This window comes from Canis lupus, chromosome 16 (genome assembly GCF_048164855.1).
Source record: "Canis lupus baileyi chromosome 16, mCanLup2.hap1, whole genome shotgun sequence".
NCBI classification, from domain to species: Eukaryota; Metazoa; Chordata; class Mammalia; order Carnivora; family Canidae; genus Canis; species Canis lupus.
Genome location: NC_132853.1, coordinates 26,818,530 through 26,836,961, shown reverse-complemented (window position 1 = coordinate 26,836,961; position 18,432 = coordinate 26,818,530). Strand labels below are relative to the sequence as shown.

At 37.3% G+C, this 18,432-nt stretch overlaps 1 protein-coding gene across 7 annotated transcripts in view; it reads left to right on the top strand.

Moving 5' to 3' along the window:
- Positions 1–18,432, top strand: part of VMP1 (vacuole membrane protein 1) — a 143,800-nt gene that overhangs the window by 102,270 nt on the left and 23,098 nt on the right. For 5 of the 7 annotated variants that reach the window (XM_072779729.1, XM_072779733.1, XM_072779728.1 and 2 more), the window contains 3 exons: positions 1,923–2,003; positions 7,670–7,786; positions 13,803–13,864. In XM_072779729.1, the coding sequence (XP_072635830.1) occupies positions 1,923–2,003; positions 7,670–7,786; positions 13,803–13,864 (260 nt within the window). The remainder of the gene's footprint in view (positions 1–1,922; positions 2,004–7,669; positions 7,787–13,802; positions 13,865–18,432) is intronic. The other 2 variants (XM_072779731.1, XM_072779732.1) reach the window with 2 other exon arrangements.

The following is an 18,432-nucleotide window of genomic DNA, read 5'->3' as shown; positions in this document are numbered from 1 at the left end:
TCTCACTCTGTGCTCTTTCTCTTAGATAAAATCTTTTTTAAAAAGTAAATCTTTAATTAGAAATCTGAATAAAAGTAGAAAGTACTCTCTGCTGCAGTAGTTCAGTTTGTTTAAAAATATTAAATCTCGGAGCACCTGCCTGGCTCCGTTGTAGAGCATATGACTCTTGATCTCAGAGCTTTGAGTTCAAACCCCACATTAGGTGTAGAGCTTACTATTAAATCTGATATAATTGACTTACTGAAAAAGGAAGACTTATCCCAAAAAGAAAAATTCTCTCTTTGGAAATAAATTGTAAAATTACAAAACTGCATTGTAGAATTTGGTTAATGATTGACTTTGGGAGCCAATATATTTTAACTTGAAAGTGTTTATCCTGTTAATATCTTTTAAAATATACCTTATTGGTTTAATTCCTTTGACTTTCTCACCAATCTCAGCAAATAAGTAGGAGGGAGTTAGTGTTTAGTTCTGTTCTATTTTCTTTTCTTTTCTTTTCTTTTCTTTTTCAAAGAAAGATTTTATTTCTTTATTTGAGAGAGAGAGCATGCATGAGCAGGGGGAGAGGGAGAAGCACACTACCTGCTGAGCAGAGACCCTGATGTGGGGCTCAATCCCAGGAACCTGAGTTCATGACCTGAGCCAAATACAGATACCCAACCAGTTGAGCCACCCAGTCATCCCTGTTCTATTTTCTTTTAGTGAGCCCGGCAGCCAACATGGAGCTTAAACTCACCACCCTGACTGAGATCAAGAGTCTCATGCTCTACCAACTGAGCCAGCCAGGTGTCCCCAGATTGGCACTTGCACGAAAAAATATATACATATATAATTGTAGCATCAACATACAGGAAAAAGAAAATCCTGGATATATGCTAGCCAGCCAATTGCATGTTTCAGCATGGGAGATAACATAGTGAAAATTAAAAGAGCACTGATTTCAGAGTCTGAAGGATCTGCCCTTTTACACTGTAGGAGCATTGAAAGGCTCAAGTAAAATGTTTTTGAAAACATTTCATAAAACTAGTACAAGCTGTGAAATGTAAGATGTCATTTTGTTTTGAGGGGTAATAAATACTTATTCAGTTATTGCCACATAAGCATTTTTTTCATCTTCTGGCTAGTGATCAAGAGGTATCTTCTTTGGCTGTCTTGAAAAATCCTATGATTTTTAACTGTGATGTTAATCAGGGAGAAAGTCTGACAAGTGGTGGAAGGAAAGAGAAAGACACATGTGGTAGGTCAATATTTCCAAAAGAATGAGTTGGTTCAGGGTACCTGGGTGTCTCAGTCAGTTGAATGTCTGACTTTTGATCTCAGGTCTTCAACTCGGGGTTGTGAATTCAGGCCCCAAGTTGGGCTCCATGCTGGGTATGAAGCCTACTTTATTTTATTTTATTTTTTTAAATGAATTATTTATTTATTTATGATAGTCACATGGGGGGGGGCAGAGACACAGGCAGAGGGAGAAGCAGGCTCCATGCACCGGGAGCCCGACGTGGGATTCGATCCCGGGTCTTCAGGATCGCGCCCTGGGCCAAAGGCAGGCGCCAAACCACTGCGCCACCCAGGGATCCCTGAAGCCTACTTTAAAAAAAAAAAGTTTTGGTTCATAATTAGTTTATGACATTTTGTTCATCCCTAGATAATCCAGAGATAATCTGAAAACTAAAGTAACTCTTTTGGCCTATTCTTGAATTGTGGTAAAAGTTTATCTTCAAGGGTGTAATTAATGTTCTATAAGAGCTTATTTGCATATTTTCTAGTACAACCTGCTATGATTTTTTTTTTTTTAAACCATCAGAAGCAATGATTAAGTGAATCAAGTTGTGAGACATTTAATATTATAAACTCTGTAAAAGACCCATCTTTGATTCTTCTTTTACTTTTTATTAATGTTTTGATATCTTCTTTTTATACAGGACTTTGCTTCCCGGGCTAAACTGGCAGTTCAAAACCTAGTACAGAAGGTTGGATTTTTTGGCATTTTGGCCTGTGCATCAGTAAGTGAATTGTATTAAAAGTGAGAAATTCCAAGAAATACTAGATTTATATTTGATCCAATTTGTTTTTATTTTTTATTCTTTTTCCCTTTTTTTTGAAATTTTACTTATTTATTCATGAGAGACACACAGAGAGAGAAACAGGGAGAAGCAGGCTCCATACAGGGAGCGTGAAGTGGGACTCGATCCCAGGACTCCAGGATCACACTCTGCCTGAGCTGGAAGGCAGACGCTCAACTGCTGAGCCACCCAGGCGTCCCATCCAATTTGCTTTTAAAGATAACACACTAGAAAAAAATAAAGATAACATCTGAGTGAACAAAAATGCCATCACTTTAGATGAGTATGTAATTTTATTAATCATTCGTCGTACTCATCAAATGAACTGTTTCTGTTGGATAGGTTCATATCTTGTTTATTGACTTTTTTTTTTAAACAACTTTATTTTTTTTATTTTTATTTATTTTTGATAGGCAACACAGTGAGAGAGGCAGAGACATAGGCAGAGGGAGAAGCAGGCTCCATGCACCGGGAGCCCGACGTGGGATTCGATCCCGGGTCTCCAGGATCGCGCCCTGGGCCAAAGGCAGGCGCTAAACCACTGCGCCACCCAGGGATCCCGTTTATTGACTTTTTAAACATTTCATCTTGCCATGATGACTTCAGACCTAAGTGGCTTGTTTCAGTAATAAGAGATTTTTTTAAAAGATTTTATTTATTTATTCATGAGAGAGACACACAGAGAAGTAGAGACACAGACAGAGAGAGAAGCAGGCTCCATGCAGGGAGCCCAATGTGGGACTTGATCCTGGGACCCCAGGATCACACCCTGGGCCTGAAGGCAGGCGCTAAACTGCTGAGCCACCCAGGCATCCCAATAAAAGAGATTTTTTTTTTAAGATTTTTTAAGGGATCCCTGGGTGGCACAGTGGTTTAGCGCCTGCCTTTGGCCCAGGGCGCGATCCTGGAGACCTGGGATCGAATCCCACATCGGGCTCCCAGTGCATGGAGCCTGCTTCTCCCTCTTCCTGTGTCTCTGCCTCTCTCTCTCTCTCTCTGTGACTATCATAAATAAATAAATAAATAAAAATTAAAAAAAAATAAAAAATAAAAGATTTTTTAAAAAGAATAAAAGAGGTAAGATTCTTCCTTTCCATGAAGAATTTATAAAATGAAGGGCATTTAACTAAATAACAATGACTTCATTCTTACCAGAGTTATAGATAAGTACTCTTTTTCCAGAATTTCAAGCATTAGTTATAAGGAAGAATTTATATGAAACCTGTTTTGGCGGATATTTACAATTATCAAGGTAATTGAAACCTCTCAGGCAAAGTTATGTGCAACTTTGGCTACAATGAACTAAGAAACCACTTACGTCAAAATTGTAGTTAATAGGGACAGCTGGGTGGCTCAGTGGTTAAGTGTCTGCCTTTGGCTCAGGGCATGATCCCAGAGTTCCAGGATCGAGTGCCGCATCGGGCTTCCTGCATGAAGCCTGTTTCTCCCTCTGCCTGGGTCTCTGCCTCTTTCTCTCTCTTTGTGTCTCTCATGAATAAATAAATAAAATATTTAAAATGTATATATAGCTAATATCTCAAACTGCAGATTTGTGAAATTGACATTCCTTGATGAGTTGGTATTTATCCTGGTCTTTTTCTAATATAATAGAAGCAGTTATGTTTGAAATGGAACATTTTGATCAAAGTTTTCTTTGGTAACCTGTACATAATTTTTGGCAGTTCAGTGGTGGATTTGGCCAGTATAACTAGTTACACCTAGTTGATAGGATAAAAACCGCTACTGTAAATATAATTCACAAAATTATTGTCTAATGACACACAATTCCCTTACCCATTATGTACTAGAATATGAATTCATCTTTGAGTACTCCTCCCTTAGCAAAGCAAATGGCTATAAAAGAGGACATTTGGTGCCAAAATTTCTAATGTGATACGAACATTCTAGAGATTTACATGTGCTTGAATTATTGTCTTTTGAACCTGGCAATATTAGAAATTTTCATAATCTGATTTTTCTTTATAATGTAGAGCTCTTTATCATAATATTGACCTCAACCATTTGAGCAATTTATAAGTATATTGTAGTGTGATATAGTAGAAAGAGAATTGCCTTTGGCATTCCTTTTTTTTTTTTTTAAGATTTTATTTATTTATTCATGAGAGACACAGAGAGAGAGAGGGAGGCAGAGACGCAGGCAGAGGGAGAAGCAGGCTCCATGCAGGGAGCCCAACGTGGGACTCTATCCTGGGTCACCAGGATCACACCCTGCGCTGCAGGCAGTGCTAAACCACTGCACCACCAGGGCTGCCCCCTTTGGCATTCCTAAACCAGTTTGCCTCTTAGTAGCTATGTAACCTAGTCAGGTTACTCTCCAAACCCTGGTTTTCTAATTTTTAAAATGGGGCAATAAGACACTCATTGTAAAGGTTGATGTGAGGATTTAAGGAAATATATGTGAACTAACACAGTGCTTAGAACATTATTGTTCCACCATCATCTTTTATTGTTATCTGTCAGCTTTCATTCAGTTATGAGTGTTTGGAATAAAGAGATGAAAGATATATTCCCTTTCCTCCTCAAGGATCCTGAAGTCTAGTGAGGGAGACCATTGAAATACAGGAATAAATAGAAAGTGCTGTGAAAGTCAACAGAATGGGATTAAGCTGAGAGGCCTAATGGATAATAATGTCCTTACTTTGGAGGCTAAGTGAACAACCATGGGAGCCACATTGCCTGGGTTGAAATCCTGCTCTGCTGCTGAATGAAATCCTACTATCCTGAATAAATTGTCAAACTTGTCTCTCACTTTTCTTTTCTATAAAATGAGTGTAATGATACCTTTTGGCATTGTTTTGGGGATTAAGTTGATGATGTAGAAACATTAGAAAAGCACCGAACAAGTCAAAGCATTCAAGAAAAATTAGCTTTCATTATTCCTAGGGAAAACATGGAATACCTTCAATTTATTAAAACAAAAAATAGTATTTATTCTTTGGCACTCATCTATCCCTGTGTCCTCACTGTGAAAATCAACTTTCTATACTAGTCAGTCTTCTTTATATTTGACTAGGAATAATCAATATTGAACATAAATTGATAGATCATTCTGGCCTTCTAGGAACTTTTTTCTGGAAAATTTTTGATACTTAAAGTGTTAAAAGCATATATACTTCAAATAAGTTTTTTAGTTATTTTGTTGTTAACATTCAAACTAAGATAAATAGGGGATCCCTGGGTGGCTCAGCAGTTGAGCGCCTGCCTTTGGCCCAGGGAGTGATCCTGGAGACCTGGGATCGAGTCCCACATCAGGCTACCTGCATGGAGCCTGCTTCTCTCTCTGCCTATATTTCTGCCTCTCTCTCTCATGAATAAATAAATAAAATCTTTTTAAAAAAGAAAACAAAGATAAATAAAACTACTAGTTGAGGGAAAATTTCAAAGCTACTTAGTAGTTCTTTTAATCCCAGTCTTCCTTTATTTAGTCAGCAGTTGAAAAAAAAAAAAAAAAAGAATAAATAGTATGTAACAATAAATACACTGATTATGCTCTACTGAGGGTATCCATACACTGAGGTGTCCAACATGTTTAGCAAATTCTAATTTTTAATCTACTCTTTTACATATCTTGTATACTTTAATTTCTTTTTCAACATGAGGTAGAGCCTGATAATAAAGGAAAACAAAATTGCAGTCCATGGAGTTATGAGGGTCACGTGAGAAAATATAAAAAATGATCCATGTAAAGCTGTGCAGATGGTATTGTTATTACATGAGTATAAGACAGATGAAATTGCATAAAACATTTGAATTTGGGGGACACCTGGGTGGCTCAGTGGATGAGCATCTGCCTTTGGCACAGAGTGTGATCCCAAGGTCCCAGGATCAAGTCTCTCATTGGGCTCCCTGTGGGGAACCTGATTCTCCCTCTGCCTGTGTCTCTGCCTCTCTCTCTGTGTCTCTCATGAATAAAAATAAAATCTTTAAAAAAAAAAAAAAAACAACCATTTGAATTTGGATGAGCAAAACAAAACTGAGTTATTAAATCCAAGTGTTATAACAAAAGAATACTTGAATTCTAATTTAGTCGTGGCATTGTTTTTAAAAGAACATATGTCACAAATATTTTTTAAACAACTAGGCTTTGCTTTGAAAGTTCAAAAATGAAATTATATAAATTAATTAGCTTCTGAGTTCTGCCAACTGCCACAAGGACAGAGTGCTTCTATGGGAGAAAAATGGATGAAGTGCTCAAAAACAGCTTGTGGTTTCTTTGCATTTTTACATGAAATTGTCTTTCAGCATTCTTGAAATGTGGGAATGTTTGGAAAAGGTATTTGTTGTGAATCACTTCTTTGTCTGGGACTGAGTATTCAAAACATCTGAATCTATGTGCTCATATTTCCACACTTGATTTTCTTTTTAAAATATATTACACAGCCCTACAGCCTTGGTCTGTCATACAAATGATGAGATTTGTATGTGCAAAATACAAATTATGAATTTATGTTGAGGAATAAAAGCACATCTACATGTAAATGTATTTGTAATTTTTTTTAAGATTTTATTTATTTATTCATGAGAGACACAGAGAAAGAGAGAGAGAGGCAGAGACACAGACAGTGGGAGAAGCAGGCTCCATGCAGGGAGCCTGACGTGGGACTCGATCCCGGGACTCCAGGATCACGCCCTGGGCCGAAGGCAGGCACCAAACCACTGAGCTACCCAGGGATCCCCTATATTTGTAATTTTAAAAGAATGTTTGCTGTATAGATGTGAGTGATTTCTAGATAATATGTGAGAATATTTCTAGATAATATTCTTTTTTATTTTTTAAAATATTTATTTATTCATTCATTCATTCATGAAAGACACAGAGAGAGACACAGAGACATAAGCAGGGAGCCTGATATGGGACTTGATCCTGGGACTCCAGGATCACACCCTGGGCTGAAGGCAGGTGCTCAACCCCTGAGCCACCCAGGCGTCCCCTGAGCCACCCAGACGTCCCTCTTTTTTTTTTTTTTTTTTTTTAAGATTTTATTTATTTATTCATGAGAGACACAGAGAAAGAGGCAGAGACACAGGCAGAGGGAGAAACAGGCTGCTCGCAGAGAACCCAATGTGGGACTCGATTCCTGGACTCCGGGATCATGTCCTGAGCCAAAGGCAGATGCTCAATCCCTGAGCCACCCAGGAGTCCCTAGATAATATTCTTATTTCAAGCTGAAGATTTTAGAACCCTATTAACTACTAAAATAATCTTAACTCTTTTTCTTCCTTTATACCTCACCTTAGACACAGCTAGCAAATGGCAAAATATCTGCTGAATGATACTAAATTCCTGTGGGTCCATTTTTTTTTAATCCAATTCTAATGTGATTTTTTAAAGAAAAGTATATTTGTGAGGTGTTAGCTATAAGTAGTGTAAGCAGAAGGACAGCTGGGTTTGCTTTGAACAGCAACCTGAGATGAATATGAGACCCAACTTACAGAAACATTAGAATACTTGCCTAGCCTTCTGAACAGTCTAGTATTGATCAGGGAACCTATGAAAGCAAGGCTTAAAGCATAATTCCACATAGCTGTAGGTGGTAAATTAAGCTGTTGGATTATATATTTTAACCTTTTTTTTTTTTTAATAGATTCCAAATCCTCTATTTGATCTGGCTGGAATAACATGTGGACACTTTCTTGTACCTTTTTGGACTTTCTTTGGTGCAACTCTGATTGGAAAAGCAATAATTAAAATGCATATCCAGGTAATTATACCTTCTGGTTTACTGCCTAATGATGATGAACCCATTAAACAGCATTGAAAATTAATTCCTTTGCTCATTCTAATATGAATTGTTAATATTTGGTTCTGCTTCTTTTGGTTGGTATCTTACTTAGGTATTTAACCATGGAAAGTTACTTGGAGGTTAGTGAATTTGGTGCAGGTTTTCCCTGTCCTTATTGGAAAATTGTGCCACTTTAAGACTTTTCTCCTTGTTTTCTTTCCTTCCTTTTCCTCTCTCCCTTCTTGTCTTTCTTTATTTTACTTTTTGCCTTGTGAAACTGCTCATCCAAGACTATTACCAAGCAAAAATAGTGTTCCTATATAGGAAAATGCACATTATTTTCATTCATAGTTCAAAAATGTCATATTTTTGCTGACCATTAGCTGCGAGAAGATTGCCTTTCACTAATTCTACTTTTCTTTTATACCCCCCAATAATACTCCTCTCAAGGCACCAGTCCTTTACAGAAAACCAGCCAGATGTTAGTGTGGGGGAGAATGGGGGAAAAGGGGAACTCTGAAGAGGTGAAGAGCTGTGGTTGTGGTTAGAGAAGTTAGAATCTGTTATTTTTCAAAGCCAGTCTTAACAAAAGCTTTAGGATAGAGGGGTGTGTGTGTGTACGTATGTATGTATGTGTGTGTGTATATATATATATATACATATATATACACACACATATGAATAGAAAGAGAATAAAATGGAATGAATATGTACTTCTAGAACTATGATATGAATTACTTTTAAAAGGACAAACTCACTAGAAAAAAATAAAATTTAACTAAAAAGAATTTCTTAATCAGTGATGTTTGCAACACAGAGACATTCACAAAAGGAAAGGCAAGAGCAGTGAGTAATATTTGTGCCCTAATAAGATTCCTTCAAAATTAAAAGTACCTCTGTCCCAAGTTTCATCTTAATACCTCTCTGCCTTCACTTATTAGAAGAGAAGAATGAGACAGAAAAACTTTAGCTAAAAAAAAAAAAAAAAAAGAAAAAAAAAAAGAAAAACTTTAGCTGCTTTTACCTGCCCAGTTTCTAATATTAGATTTTGGTATTTGGAGTAAGTTTATTGAGCCTAACAAAAATTAAAAAAAAAAAAAAGTTTATTGAGCCTATCCTCTACTCCTCTGCCATGATAATCACTCACAATTCCAAGGGCATTCCTCCTTCAAGGAATATATTTTCTCCCATTTACATTTAAGTATATTGTTCAATGAAATGAGTTTTTTAATATTGGAATGCTAGTTACTTTGGTAAATACTACAATACCGTATTAGGATTTTTTTTCAAATAATACAGTACGATTGTGAGTAGTAAATTATTTTGCAGTATATCAGAAGATAATTTTGTCTTTGATCTTTTTAGCTCTTTCTGAAGGAAGGGGGAAGCTATCATTTTGCTTTTTAAAAATTATTAATTATTCCTAACAAACAATAACAAATTATTTTAATTCCCTTTATAATAGCAACTTCTCTGAGAATCCATAAGCTTTATGCACCCAGCTTTGTGTAGTAACTGTCTACATAAATTATGGTAAAATGTATTATGCTAAGAGTATTCTGTAGTGATAGGGCATGCAACTTAATCAGATTTTTCATTACAAAATATTAAAAATAGTATATTTTTAAACATTCTCAGTTTTTTTCAAGTTCTGATAATGCTTAATTTTTTTGTATAGTACTTCACACTTTAAACCACTTAGTGTTTATGAGCTGATTTTATTGTTATAATCCTCAGAGAAATTACTACTCCCAATTTGTAATTGTCTTACAAATGCTTAGGAAGTTAATAAGTAATAGTAGCCTAAGAAAATAAGTAACAGCTGAAATTTGAACCTGTGTCTACTGGCTTCAAGTTCAGTGTTCTGTCTGTTCTTTTCAGTTGCCTTCTAAACTATAAATTATTTATGTGATTAAAGAAACTGAATTGTTTACTGTCTGCAATTTATCAGGACCTGTGCCATGCAATGTGCATTGGTCATCTCAAAACAATCCTGTGAGATGGTTATTATCCGTATTTTCATACATAGGCGAACTGATTGTTAGAGAAGACAAAAATTCTTCTTGTGCCTAAAGCCCTGGAATTCGGGATGCCTGGGTGACCCAGCAGTTGAGCGTCTGCCTTCGGCTCAGGGTGTAATCCTGGGATCCAGGATCGAGTCCCGCAGTGGGTTCCCTGCGAGAAGCCTGTTTCTCCCTCTACCTATGTCTCTGGCTCTCTCTCTGTGTCTCTCATGAATAAATAAATAAATCTAAAACAAATAAACAAACCTGGAATTCAAACCAAACTCTATAAATTTAAAGCTATACCCAATATATATGTGGAAAGAAAAAAAGAAAGCCAAAATCCTTTTACATTTCTGAAAGCAGAGAATCTGAGTTCCTTCACTAAACTGAGACCATGGATATGTTTGCTGTGTTCCATTGTACAATGGATACAGACTTTCTAAAGGCATGTCACTTGATGTACATCCAGATGAGCTCCAGGCAACAAACATTTCTCATTCTTTGGGTAAGCAATAGTAACACATAATATGAATATTTTAACTGTTTCTGAAGTAACTAGAGGGAAACCCCAGATACAGATTTTTCTGTAATCTAGTAAACCCATTTTTTTTTTCTGGTTCTTTTCCCCTTTTCTTCAGCCTAAAGTAGTCAAAAATATTGTCATTTTTATTAATATCTTGCTATTTGTTAAACTTCCCCTAAAAACTTCAAAGTAGCTGGGGCACCTGGGTAGCTCAGTGGTTAAGTGTGCCTTCCCTTCAGGTCATGATCACGGGGTTCTGGGTTCAAGTCCCACATCAGGCTCCTCGCGGGGAATCTTCTTCTCCCTCTGCCTATGTCTCTGCCTCTCTGTGTGTCTCTCATGAGTAAATAAATAAAATCTTTAAAAATTTTCAAATTAGGGGCAGCCCCGGTGGCGCAGTGGTTTAGCGCCTCCTGCAGCCCAGGGTGTGATCCTAGAGACCCGGGATCGAGTCCCATGTTGGGCTCTCTGCATGGAGCCTGCTTCTCCCTCAGCCTGTGTCTCTGCCTCTCTCTCTCTCTCTCTCTCTGTGTCTCTCTGTGTCTCTCATGAATAAATAAATAAATAAAACCTTTAAAAAAAATTTTTTTTTCAAATTAGACCACCTTGTAATATCAGATTGGGATTTCCAAAGTCGTTATATTTATACTCATACTTAATATTTCACATACACTATAACTTTCTCACTGTGTGTATTATTTCTTGCCTCTTTATCTTTCCACCACAGACACATAGAAATATAAGCTCCATGAAGGTAGAGAGTTTTGTCTTTGGCTCACTGAGGTATTCTAGTGCCTAGAATATATCATGTGACTTGTAGTAGACAGTAAATTTTTTTAAAGATTTTTTTTAACATTTTATTTAAAATCCGGGACCCCAGGATCACACCCTGGGCTGAAGGCAGGCACTAAACTGCTAAGCCACCCAGGCTGCCCAAAGATTTTATTTTTAAGTGATCTGTACACCCAATGTGGGGCTCAAACTCACAACCCTGAGGTCAAAAGTCCCATGCACTACTGAGTGAGCCAACCAGGCACCACTCAGTAAATTTGAGTTTTTTTGAGATTTCATTAATTTGGGGTACCTGAGTGGCTCAGTGGTTGAACATCTGCTTTTGGCTCAGGTCGTGATCCTGGGGTCTTGGGATTAAGTCCCACATCAGGCTTCCTGCAGGAAGCCTACTTCTCCCTTTGCCTATGTCTCTGCCTCTCTCTGTTGTCTCTTATGAATAAATAAATAAAAATCTTAAAAGAATTAGTTTGAGGGAAAGAAAGAGAGTATGCACAAGCGTGAGCAGGGAAAGGGGTAGGGGAGAGAGACTCTCAAGCAGACTTTGTGCTAAGTGCAGGGCCCTATGCAGGGCTCAATCCCACAGTGCTTATTAGATCGTGACCCAAGCTGAAACCAGGAGTCAGATGCTCAACTGACTGAGCCACCCCGGCACCCCACCCTACTAATAAATAAATTTTTAATAAATGAATATAAGATTTTTCATTCTATTGAAGGACCTTCTTTTATAAATAGTTTCTTCTTTGTTCATTCTGGCACTGTTAGTTTTCTACGCCCATATCTTTTTTTTTTTTTTTTCCCTACTCAACCCTTTCCTCTACACACATGGTTGAGTGGGCTATTTGGTGGTCTATGGTTTTTGTTTACTTGGTAGAATCTCCACTCTGACCTCTAGCCCGAATGACTCTGAGATGAGACATATGTTCTTAAATATCTGACACATTTATGTCTTACCCAGCACAGTGAATTTTCAAGCTGTTACATATAAAAAGAAAGTCAAAGTCTTGTTTTGTTTTCAAGCAATGGAATTATGCAATTATCTGGGCATTGGCTTATTTTCAATGTTAGGAAATTATGGTAGGGAAAACTCATGGTGGTGAAATCACTGAGAGACAAAACTATTAGCTCTAATTCTTAGTGAAAGATTTATAGCTCCAATGGCTGGCTTTTATAGAAACTAGAAGGATCCCTATATATGAGTGCTTTTCTCCCTAAATAATCTGTAATAATTGTCTTGTTAGTTTCATAATCTTCATACACCATGTGTATAACTGTTTATGAAATCATCATCCATCTTGTAACTATTTTTAACATCTATATGCTTTTTTTTTCATAAGATAGGTAGTATCTTTTTTAAATTGTTACATAAACAGGGACAACTGGGTGGCTCGGTTGCTTGAGCATCTATCTGCCTTTGACTCAAGTCATGATCCCAGCATCCTGGTATTGAGCCCACATTGGCCTCCCCACTCCTTGGGGAGTCTGCTTCTGCTTCTCCCTCTACCCTTCCCCCTGCTTATGCTCTCTCTGTCAAATAAATAAAATAATAAATACATACATACATACGTACATACATACTTCAAAAAAATAATTGGGGCAGCCGCAGTGGCACAGCAGTTTAGCACCGCCTGCAGCCCAGGTTGTGATCCTGGAGACCCGGGATCGAGTCCCACATCGGCCTCCCTGCATGGAGCCTGCTTCTCCCTCTGCCTGTGTCTCTGCCTCTCTCTCTCTGTGTCTCTCATGAATAAATAAATAATAAAATAATAATAATAATAATAATAATAATAATAATAAATAATTGAGTTGAGGATATTTGCTACCTGTTAGCACTAAATGCATCTTTACTTATAACTAAAGTATCAGCATCTTTACTTAATGGAGAGTACTGGGGCACATGGGTGGCTCATTTGGTTAAGCTTTTGCCTTCAGCTCAGGTCATGGTCTCAGAGTCCAGGGATCGAGCCCCACATCTGGCTCCTTACTCAGCGGGGAATCTGCTTCTCCCTCTCCTTCAGCCCCTACCCCCTGCTTGTGCACACACTCTGTCTTCTCTCAAATAAATAAATCTTTAAAAAAAAAAAAAAAAGGAGAGTACTTCAGTAGCACCAAATTGAAAATGACCCAATTCTGATCATGATTCTCAGTAACCCATTGATGCTTTTGCTTGTACATAAGCCTAAAAGTCCAAGATCATTCAGGTTCTGAGAATGAAACTTTTGTAATAACTTCTATAAACTTTCAACGAAGGATGTACAGGCTTTTCAGGATCCTCTGGATTAGATTTAACCCAGACCCATGTCCTCAGTTTGACCAGCTTTAATTTTGGTATAATGGCTGTGTGGGAACCCATGACTTCAGTTTGTATACTCCACTCTAAGATCCATGGTACATGTGGAATGTCCACCCAGCCTTGGGTTTCATGACTCACATTTTTCCTTCAGACATAGTCATGTATCCTGTAAGACTTGATTCGTGCTTAAGGAAAAACATCTTTAAAATACAAAGTAGGTAGCATTTGCGAGGCAAGTGGTGTTTTTGTTTGTTTTTTTTTTTAAGAATTTTAAAAATTGTATTTGGAGCAGCACCTCGCCTTTTTAGACTCTTAACAGATTATTAATTTATATTGAGGTTTTCTGATAACAGATACTTATTTTAACTGGTATTTTCTCTACAGAAAATCTTCGTTATAATAACATTCAGCAAACACATAGTGGAGCAGATGGTGGCTTTCATTGGGTGAGTAATTATTTGTGGATTAATATTAATGTCATCACTGTTCAAATAGAAGAAAATGTATAAAAAATTTTATTGGGACAGAATTTTTCTGATACCTTTTTATTTTTTGAGGAGAAATCTTTTGCCCTGTTATTAGTTAAATTGAAGACTTTCTTACCCTACAGCAGGGAAAGATGAAATTTAAATAATCCTTATTTTAGATTTTTAATTAAATGTTAATTTTAAAGCCATAGAATTCTTGATTTAAAAAAAACTGAAGTTTGAGACTGTTGCTCCTCCAAAAAAATAAGAAATCCTCTTTATATAAAAGACATGTGTGTATTATTACAGTTTAATTGTGCTTTAGTACAATGCTATGATTTTTAGCCAAAATTGGATGCCAGATACACAGTTGCATTTAATTTAAATATAAATCTTACATAAAAATCAATATTTCGTTAAATAAGGCATAAGATGGTATAATATTACAAAATATGTCAGTTATGAACCTATTACTTCACTAGAGAAAAAATCGGCCATTTTAAAAGGCTAGACTATCCAAAGCTTTTATTTTTGTGTTTATAGTTGTGAGTAAAGTCAGTTACAATTTATGCTTTAAATGGTAATGTCACATACTTGTAGAGTACTTTGATAAAACAGTAGACTCTTTGGTTAGTCAAATTAATTATCAACTAGAATGGGAATACTGTCAGATAATGAAACTTTTTTTATGTATTTTTTTTTTATTCAATGTTTATAGGTGAAAGGTTTTCTTTTCCTTTAATAGTTTAACTGGTCAAGGGCACCTGGCTGGCTCAGTCCATAGAGCTGGCAACTCTTGATCTCTGGGTTGTGAGTTTGAGCCCCACATCGGGTGTAGGGATTAGTTAAAAATAAAATCTTAAAAAAGATTAACTGCCCAATGGTAGAAAGTACTCTTTATGTAATTTTACCATAAATCTTTATCTCAAAAGCCATTTATAAAACAAAACTTCTGGGGATGCTGGGTGGCTCAGTGGTTAAGCATCTGCCTTTGGCCCAGGACATGATCCTGGAGTCCTGGGATCGAGTCCCACATCAGGCTCCCTGCATGGAGCCTGCTTCTCTCTCTGCCTATGTCTCTGCCTCTCTCTGTGTGTGTCTCTCATGAATAAATAAAATCTTTTTAAAAAATAAAAAAAATTTAAAAATTAAAACACTTATGAAAATTTTTGCTATTTAAAAAAAATTGCCATTTGGAAGTGAGTTCATGAGTATTAGTTTTATTCTTTAAACCGTGTATTTTATATATATATATATGTATATGTGTATATTCTCTTCTATATATGATATATTTTACAATAAAATAGTATTTAATATTTTCTATTATGGTTTTAATATAATAATTGAAGAAAAACATATTTTTGAGAATATACTCAGTGGGGCCAGCTACTGGTTTTATTACTTCCTAATCTTCTGATTATAAATGTGGATTATAGCTTGTCCATCAAAATGTAATTACTCTAGTTTTTTGTTCTCTGGATCCTTATAAATAACTGGTTTATAAGTTACCATACATCACATTCAGAAACCAAGCAGAAATATTCTTTTTCCTTATTTTTAAATACAAAGAAGACATTTCATCTGTTTTTAGAGCTATTATTCCACCTCTAGAATTCCAAAGGGCCTAGAGCTGAGTACTACACAAACCCAGAAGTTACCTGAGTGACTGTGGATGTAGCACTATACCTTCTTCCCTTCTCCTGTTCCAAAGCTGAGCATTTGTAAAAGGAAGTTTTTCCAGGCACGTAGCAGCTCTATCCATCGGGGCATCCCACTCTTGATTTGGCTCAGGTCATGATCTCAAGTGTCATGGGATCAAGCCTCCCAGTGGATTTCATGCTCAGCAGGGAGTCTGCTTAAAGATTCTCTACCTCTGCCCCTTCCCCCCACTTGCTTACATGTGCATGCACACTCTATATATACAATAAACAATAAATTAATCTTTAAAAGGGGGGCAGTTTTTCAGCATTTTATACATACTCACTACCACTATCTTCTGTGTCCCCAGCCTTTGGAGTTTCTAAAAAGCTAGATTAGGTAACTACCTATCTTATCTACACACATCAAGTTACATTCCCTTCCAGTCTGTTCTCCATACTGCAGTTAGTAACATTTTAAAAATATTAATCTGAAAAAAAATAAATAAATAGATAAAAAAAATAAAAATATTAATCTGAGTATGTCACTGCCACTGTCCTTCCTCCAGCTCCTCATCTTCTTAAAACCCTTTTCTTCGTTTTTTTGTTTGTTTGTTTGTTTGTTTTACTTTCTTAAGATAAAGCTAAAATATTGTCTAGAGAGCCTTGTATGATATATTGCATATAATTTTCTTTTCTTGAGTCTTCCATCTATGGTCTTTACTTGCTTGTGGTTTTTCCTTTGCCTAGTTCAGGGTTTCTTAACCTTTGCACTATTGACATTTTAGGCCAGCTAGTTCTTTGTTGTGGGAGAGTATTCTATGCATTGTAAGATACTTAATTGCATCCTGTCCTCTTACTCACTAGATGGTACTAGTATCTCCTAGCCATGACAATCAAAAATGTCTGCAGACATTACCAAATATCCTAATGCACTTATGCCTCCACTACCTCCACCAACCCCACTGAGAATCATTGGCCCAGATAATGCCATTCATTCATTCATTCATTCATTCACTCATTCATTCATTTATTCATTTTAAGTGGGTTCCGTGCCCAGCACAGAACCCAACACAGGGTTTGAACTCATGGCCCTGCGATCAAGACCTGAACTGAGGGGATCCCTGGGTGGCTCTGCGGTTTAGCGCCTGCCTTTGGCCCAGAGCGTGATCATGGAGTCCCAGGATCAAGTCCCGCGTTGGGCTCCCTGCGTGGGGCCTGCTTCTCCCTCTGCCTGTGTCTCTGCCCACCCTCCTTTCTCTCTCTCTCTCTCTCTATCATGAATAAATAAAATCTTAAAAAAAAAAAAAAAAGACCTGAGTTGAGGTCAAGAGTCAGATGCTTAACCAACTGAACCATCCAGGCACCCCTATATAACATCCTTTAGATTTCAACTATTATATTAACAAAATGCCTTCCCTAACTGCAATCAGATATCCTCTTTTCTAGGGACATCTGTTCATAACAGTATGTACTACATGCATTGACAGTTGTGTTTTTACATTTATGTTTGAGGGTATGTGATTATTATATTGTATCTATAGCACCTAGAATGATAAATATATAATGGATATAATGAACACAGGGTGCCCATGTAAAGATCTGGCTGATAAGAATTAGCATATCATTTCATAGCCCAGAATCTTCTGTTTTCCCAGCCTTTGGAGTTTCTCAAGTTATATAACTTATCTACAGTAAACAGAAATAATAGGATCTTTATAATCTTAGGCCAACAAATTAAAGTTAGAATTTCTTTTTTTTTTTAAGATTTTATTTATTTATTCATGAGAGAACAGAGAGAGAGGCAGAGACACAGGCAGAGGGAGCTGCAGACTCCATCCGCAGGGAGCCCCATGCGGGACCCATCCTGGGACTCCAGGATCACACCCTGGGATGAAGGCAGGCGCCACCGCTGAGCCACCCAGGGATCCCCTAAAGTTAGAATTTCTTATGGTTTTCAAAAGTAGTTATTTCTTACCTTTAATATCTCATCTAGCACAGCCTTCAAAAAAAATCTAGTGGTGGGCAGCCCAGGTGGCTCAGCGGTTTAGCACCACCTTTACCCCAGGGTGTGATCCTGGAGACCTGGGATCAAGTCCCATGTCAGGCTCCCTGCATGGAGCCTGCTTCTCCCTCTGCCTGTGTCTCCCTCTGCCTTTGTCTCTGCCTCTCTCTCTGTGTGTCTCTCATGAATAAATAGATAAAATCTTTAAAAAAAAAATCTAGTGGTTCTTTTTTTTTTTTTTTAAGATTTCATTTTTAAGTAATCTCTATACCCAAACCCAACATGGAGCTTGAACTCACAACCTCAGGATCAAAAGTTGTATGTTCCTCCAAATAAACCAGCCAGTGACCCAGTGATTCTTCCTTCTTTCTTTTTTTTTTTAAGATATTATTTATTTATTTTTTTTAATTTTTATTTATTTATGATAGTCACAGAGAGAGAGAGAGAGAGAGAGAGAGAGGCAGAGACACAGGCAGAGGGAGAAGCAGGCTCCATGCACCGGGAGCCCGACGTGGGACTCGATCCTGGATCTCCAGGATCATGCCCTGGGCCAAAGGCAGGCGCTAAACCGCTGCCCCACCCAGGGATCCCAGATATTATTTATTTATTTATTTGAGAGAGAGCATGAGCAAGGGGAGGGCCAGAGGGAGAAGCAGGCTCCCACTGAGCAGGGATCCTGATGCAAGGTTCCATCCCAGGACCCAGGGATCATGACCTCAACCTAAAGCAGATGTTCAACCAACTGACAGCTGAGCCACCCAGGTGCCCCTGATTCTTCCTTCTTAAAGATGGTTTTGCATAAAGTTATCCTAAGATATTCAAGACCTGCTAGAATCCAATCTTTATTGAATTAAAGGGGTGGTATTATATATATTTTTTAAGATTTTACTTATTCATGAGAGATA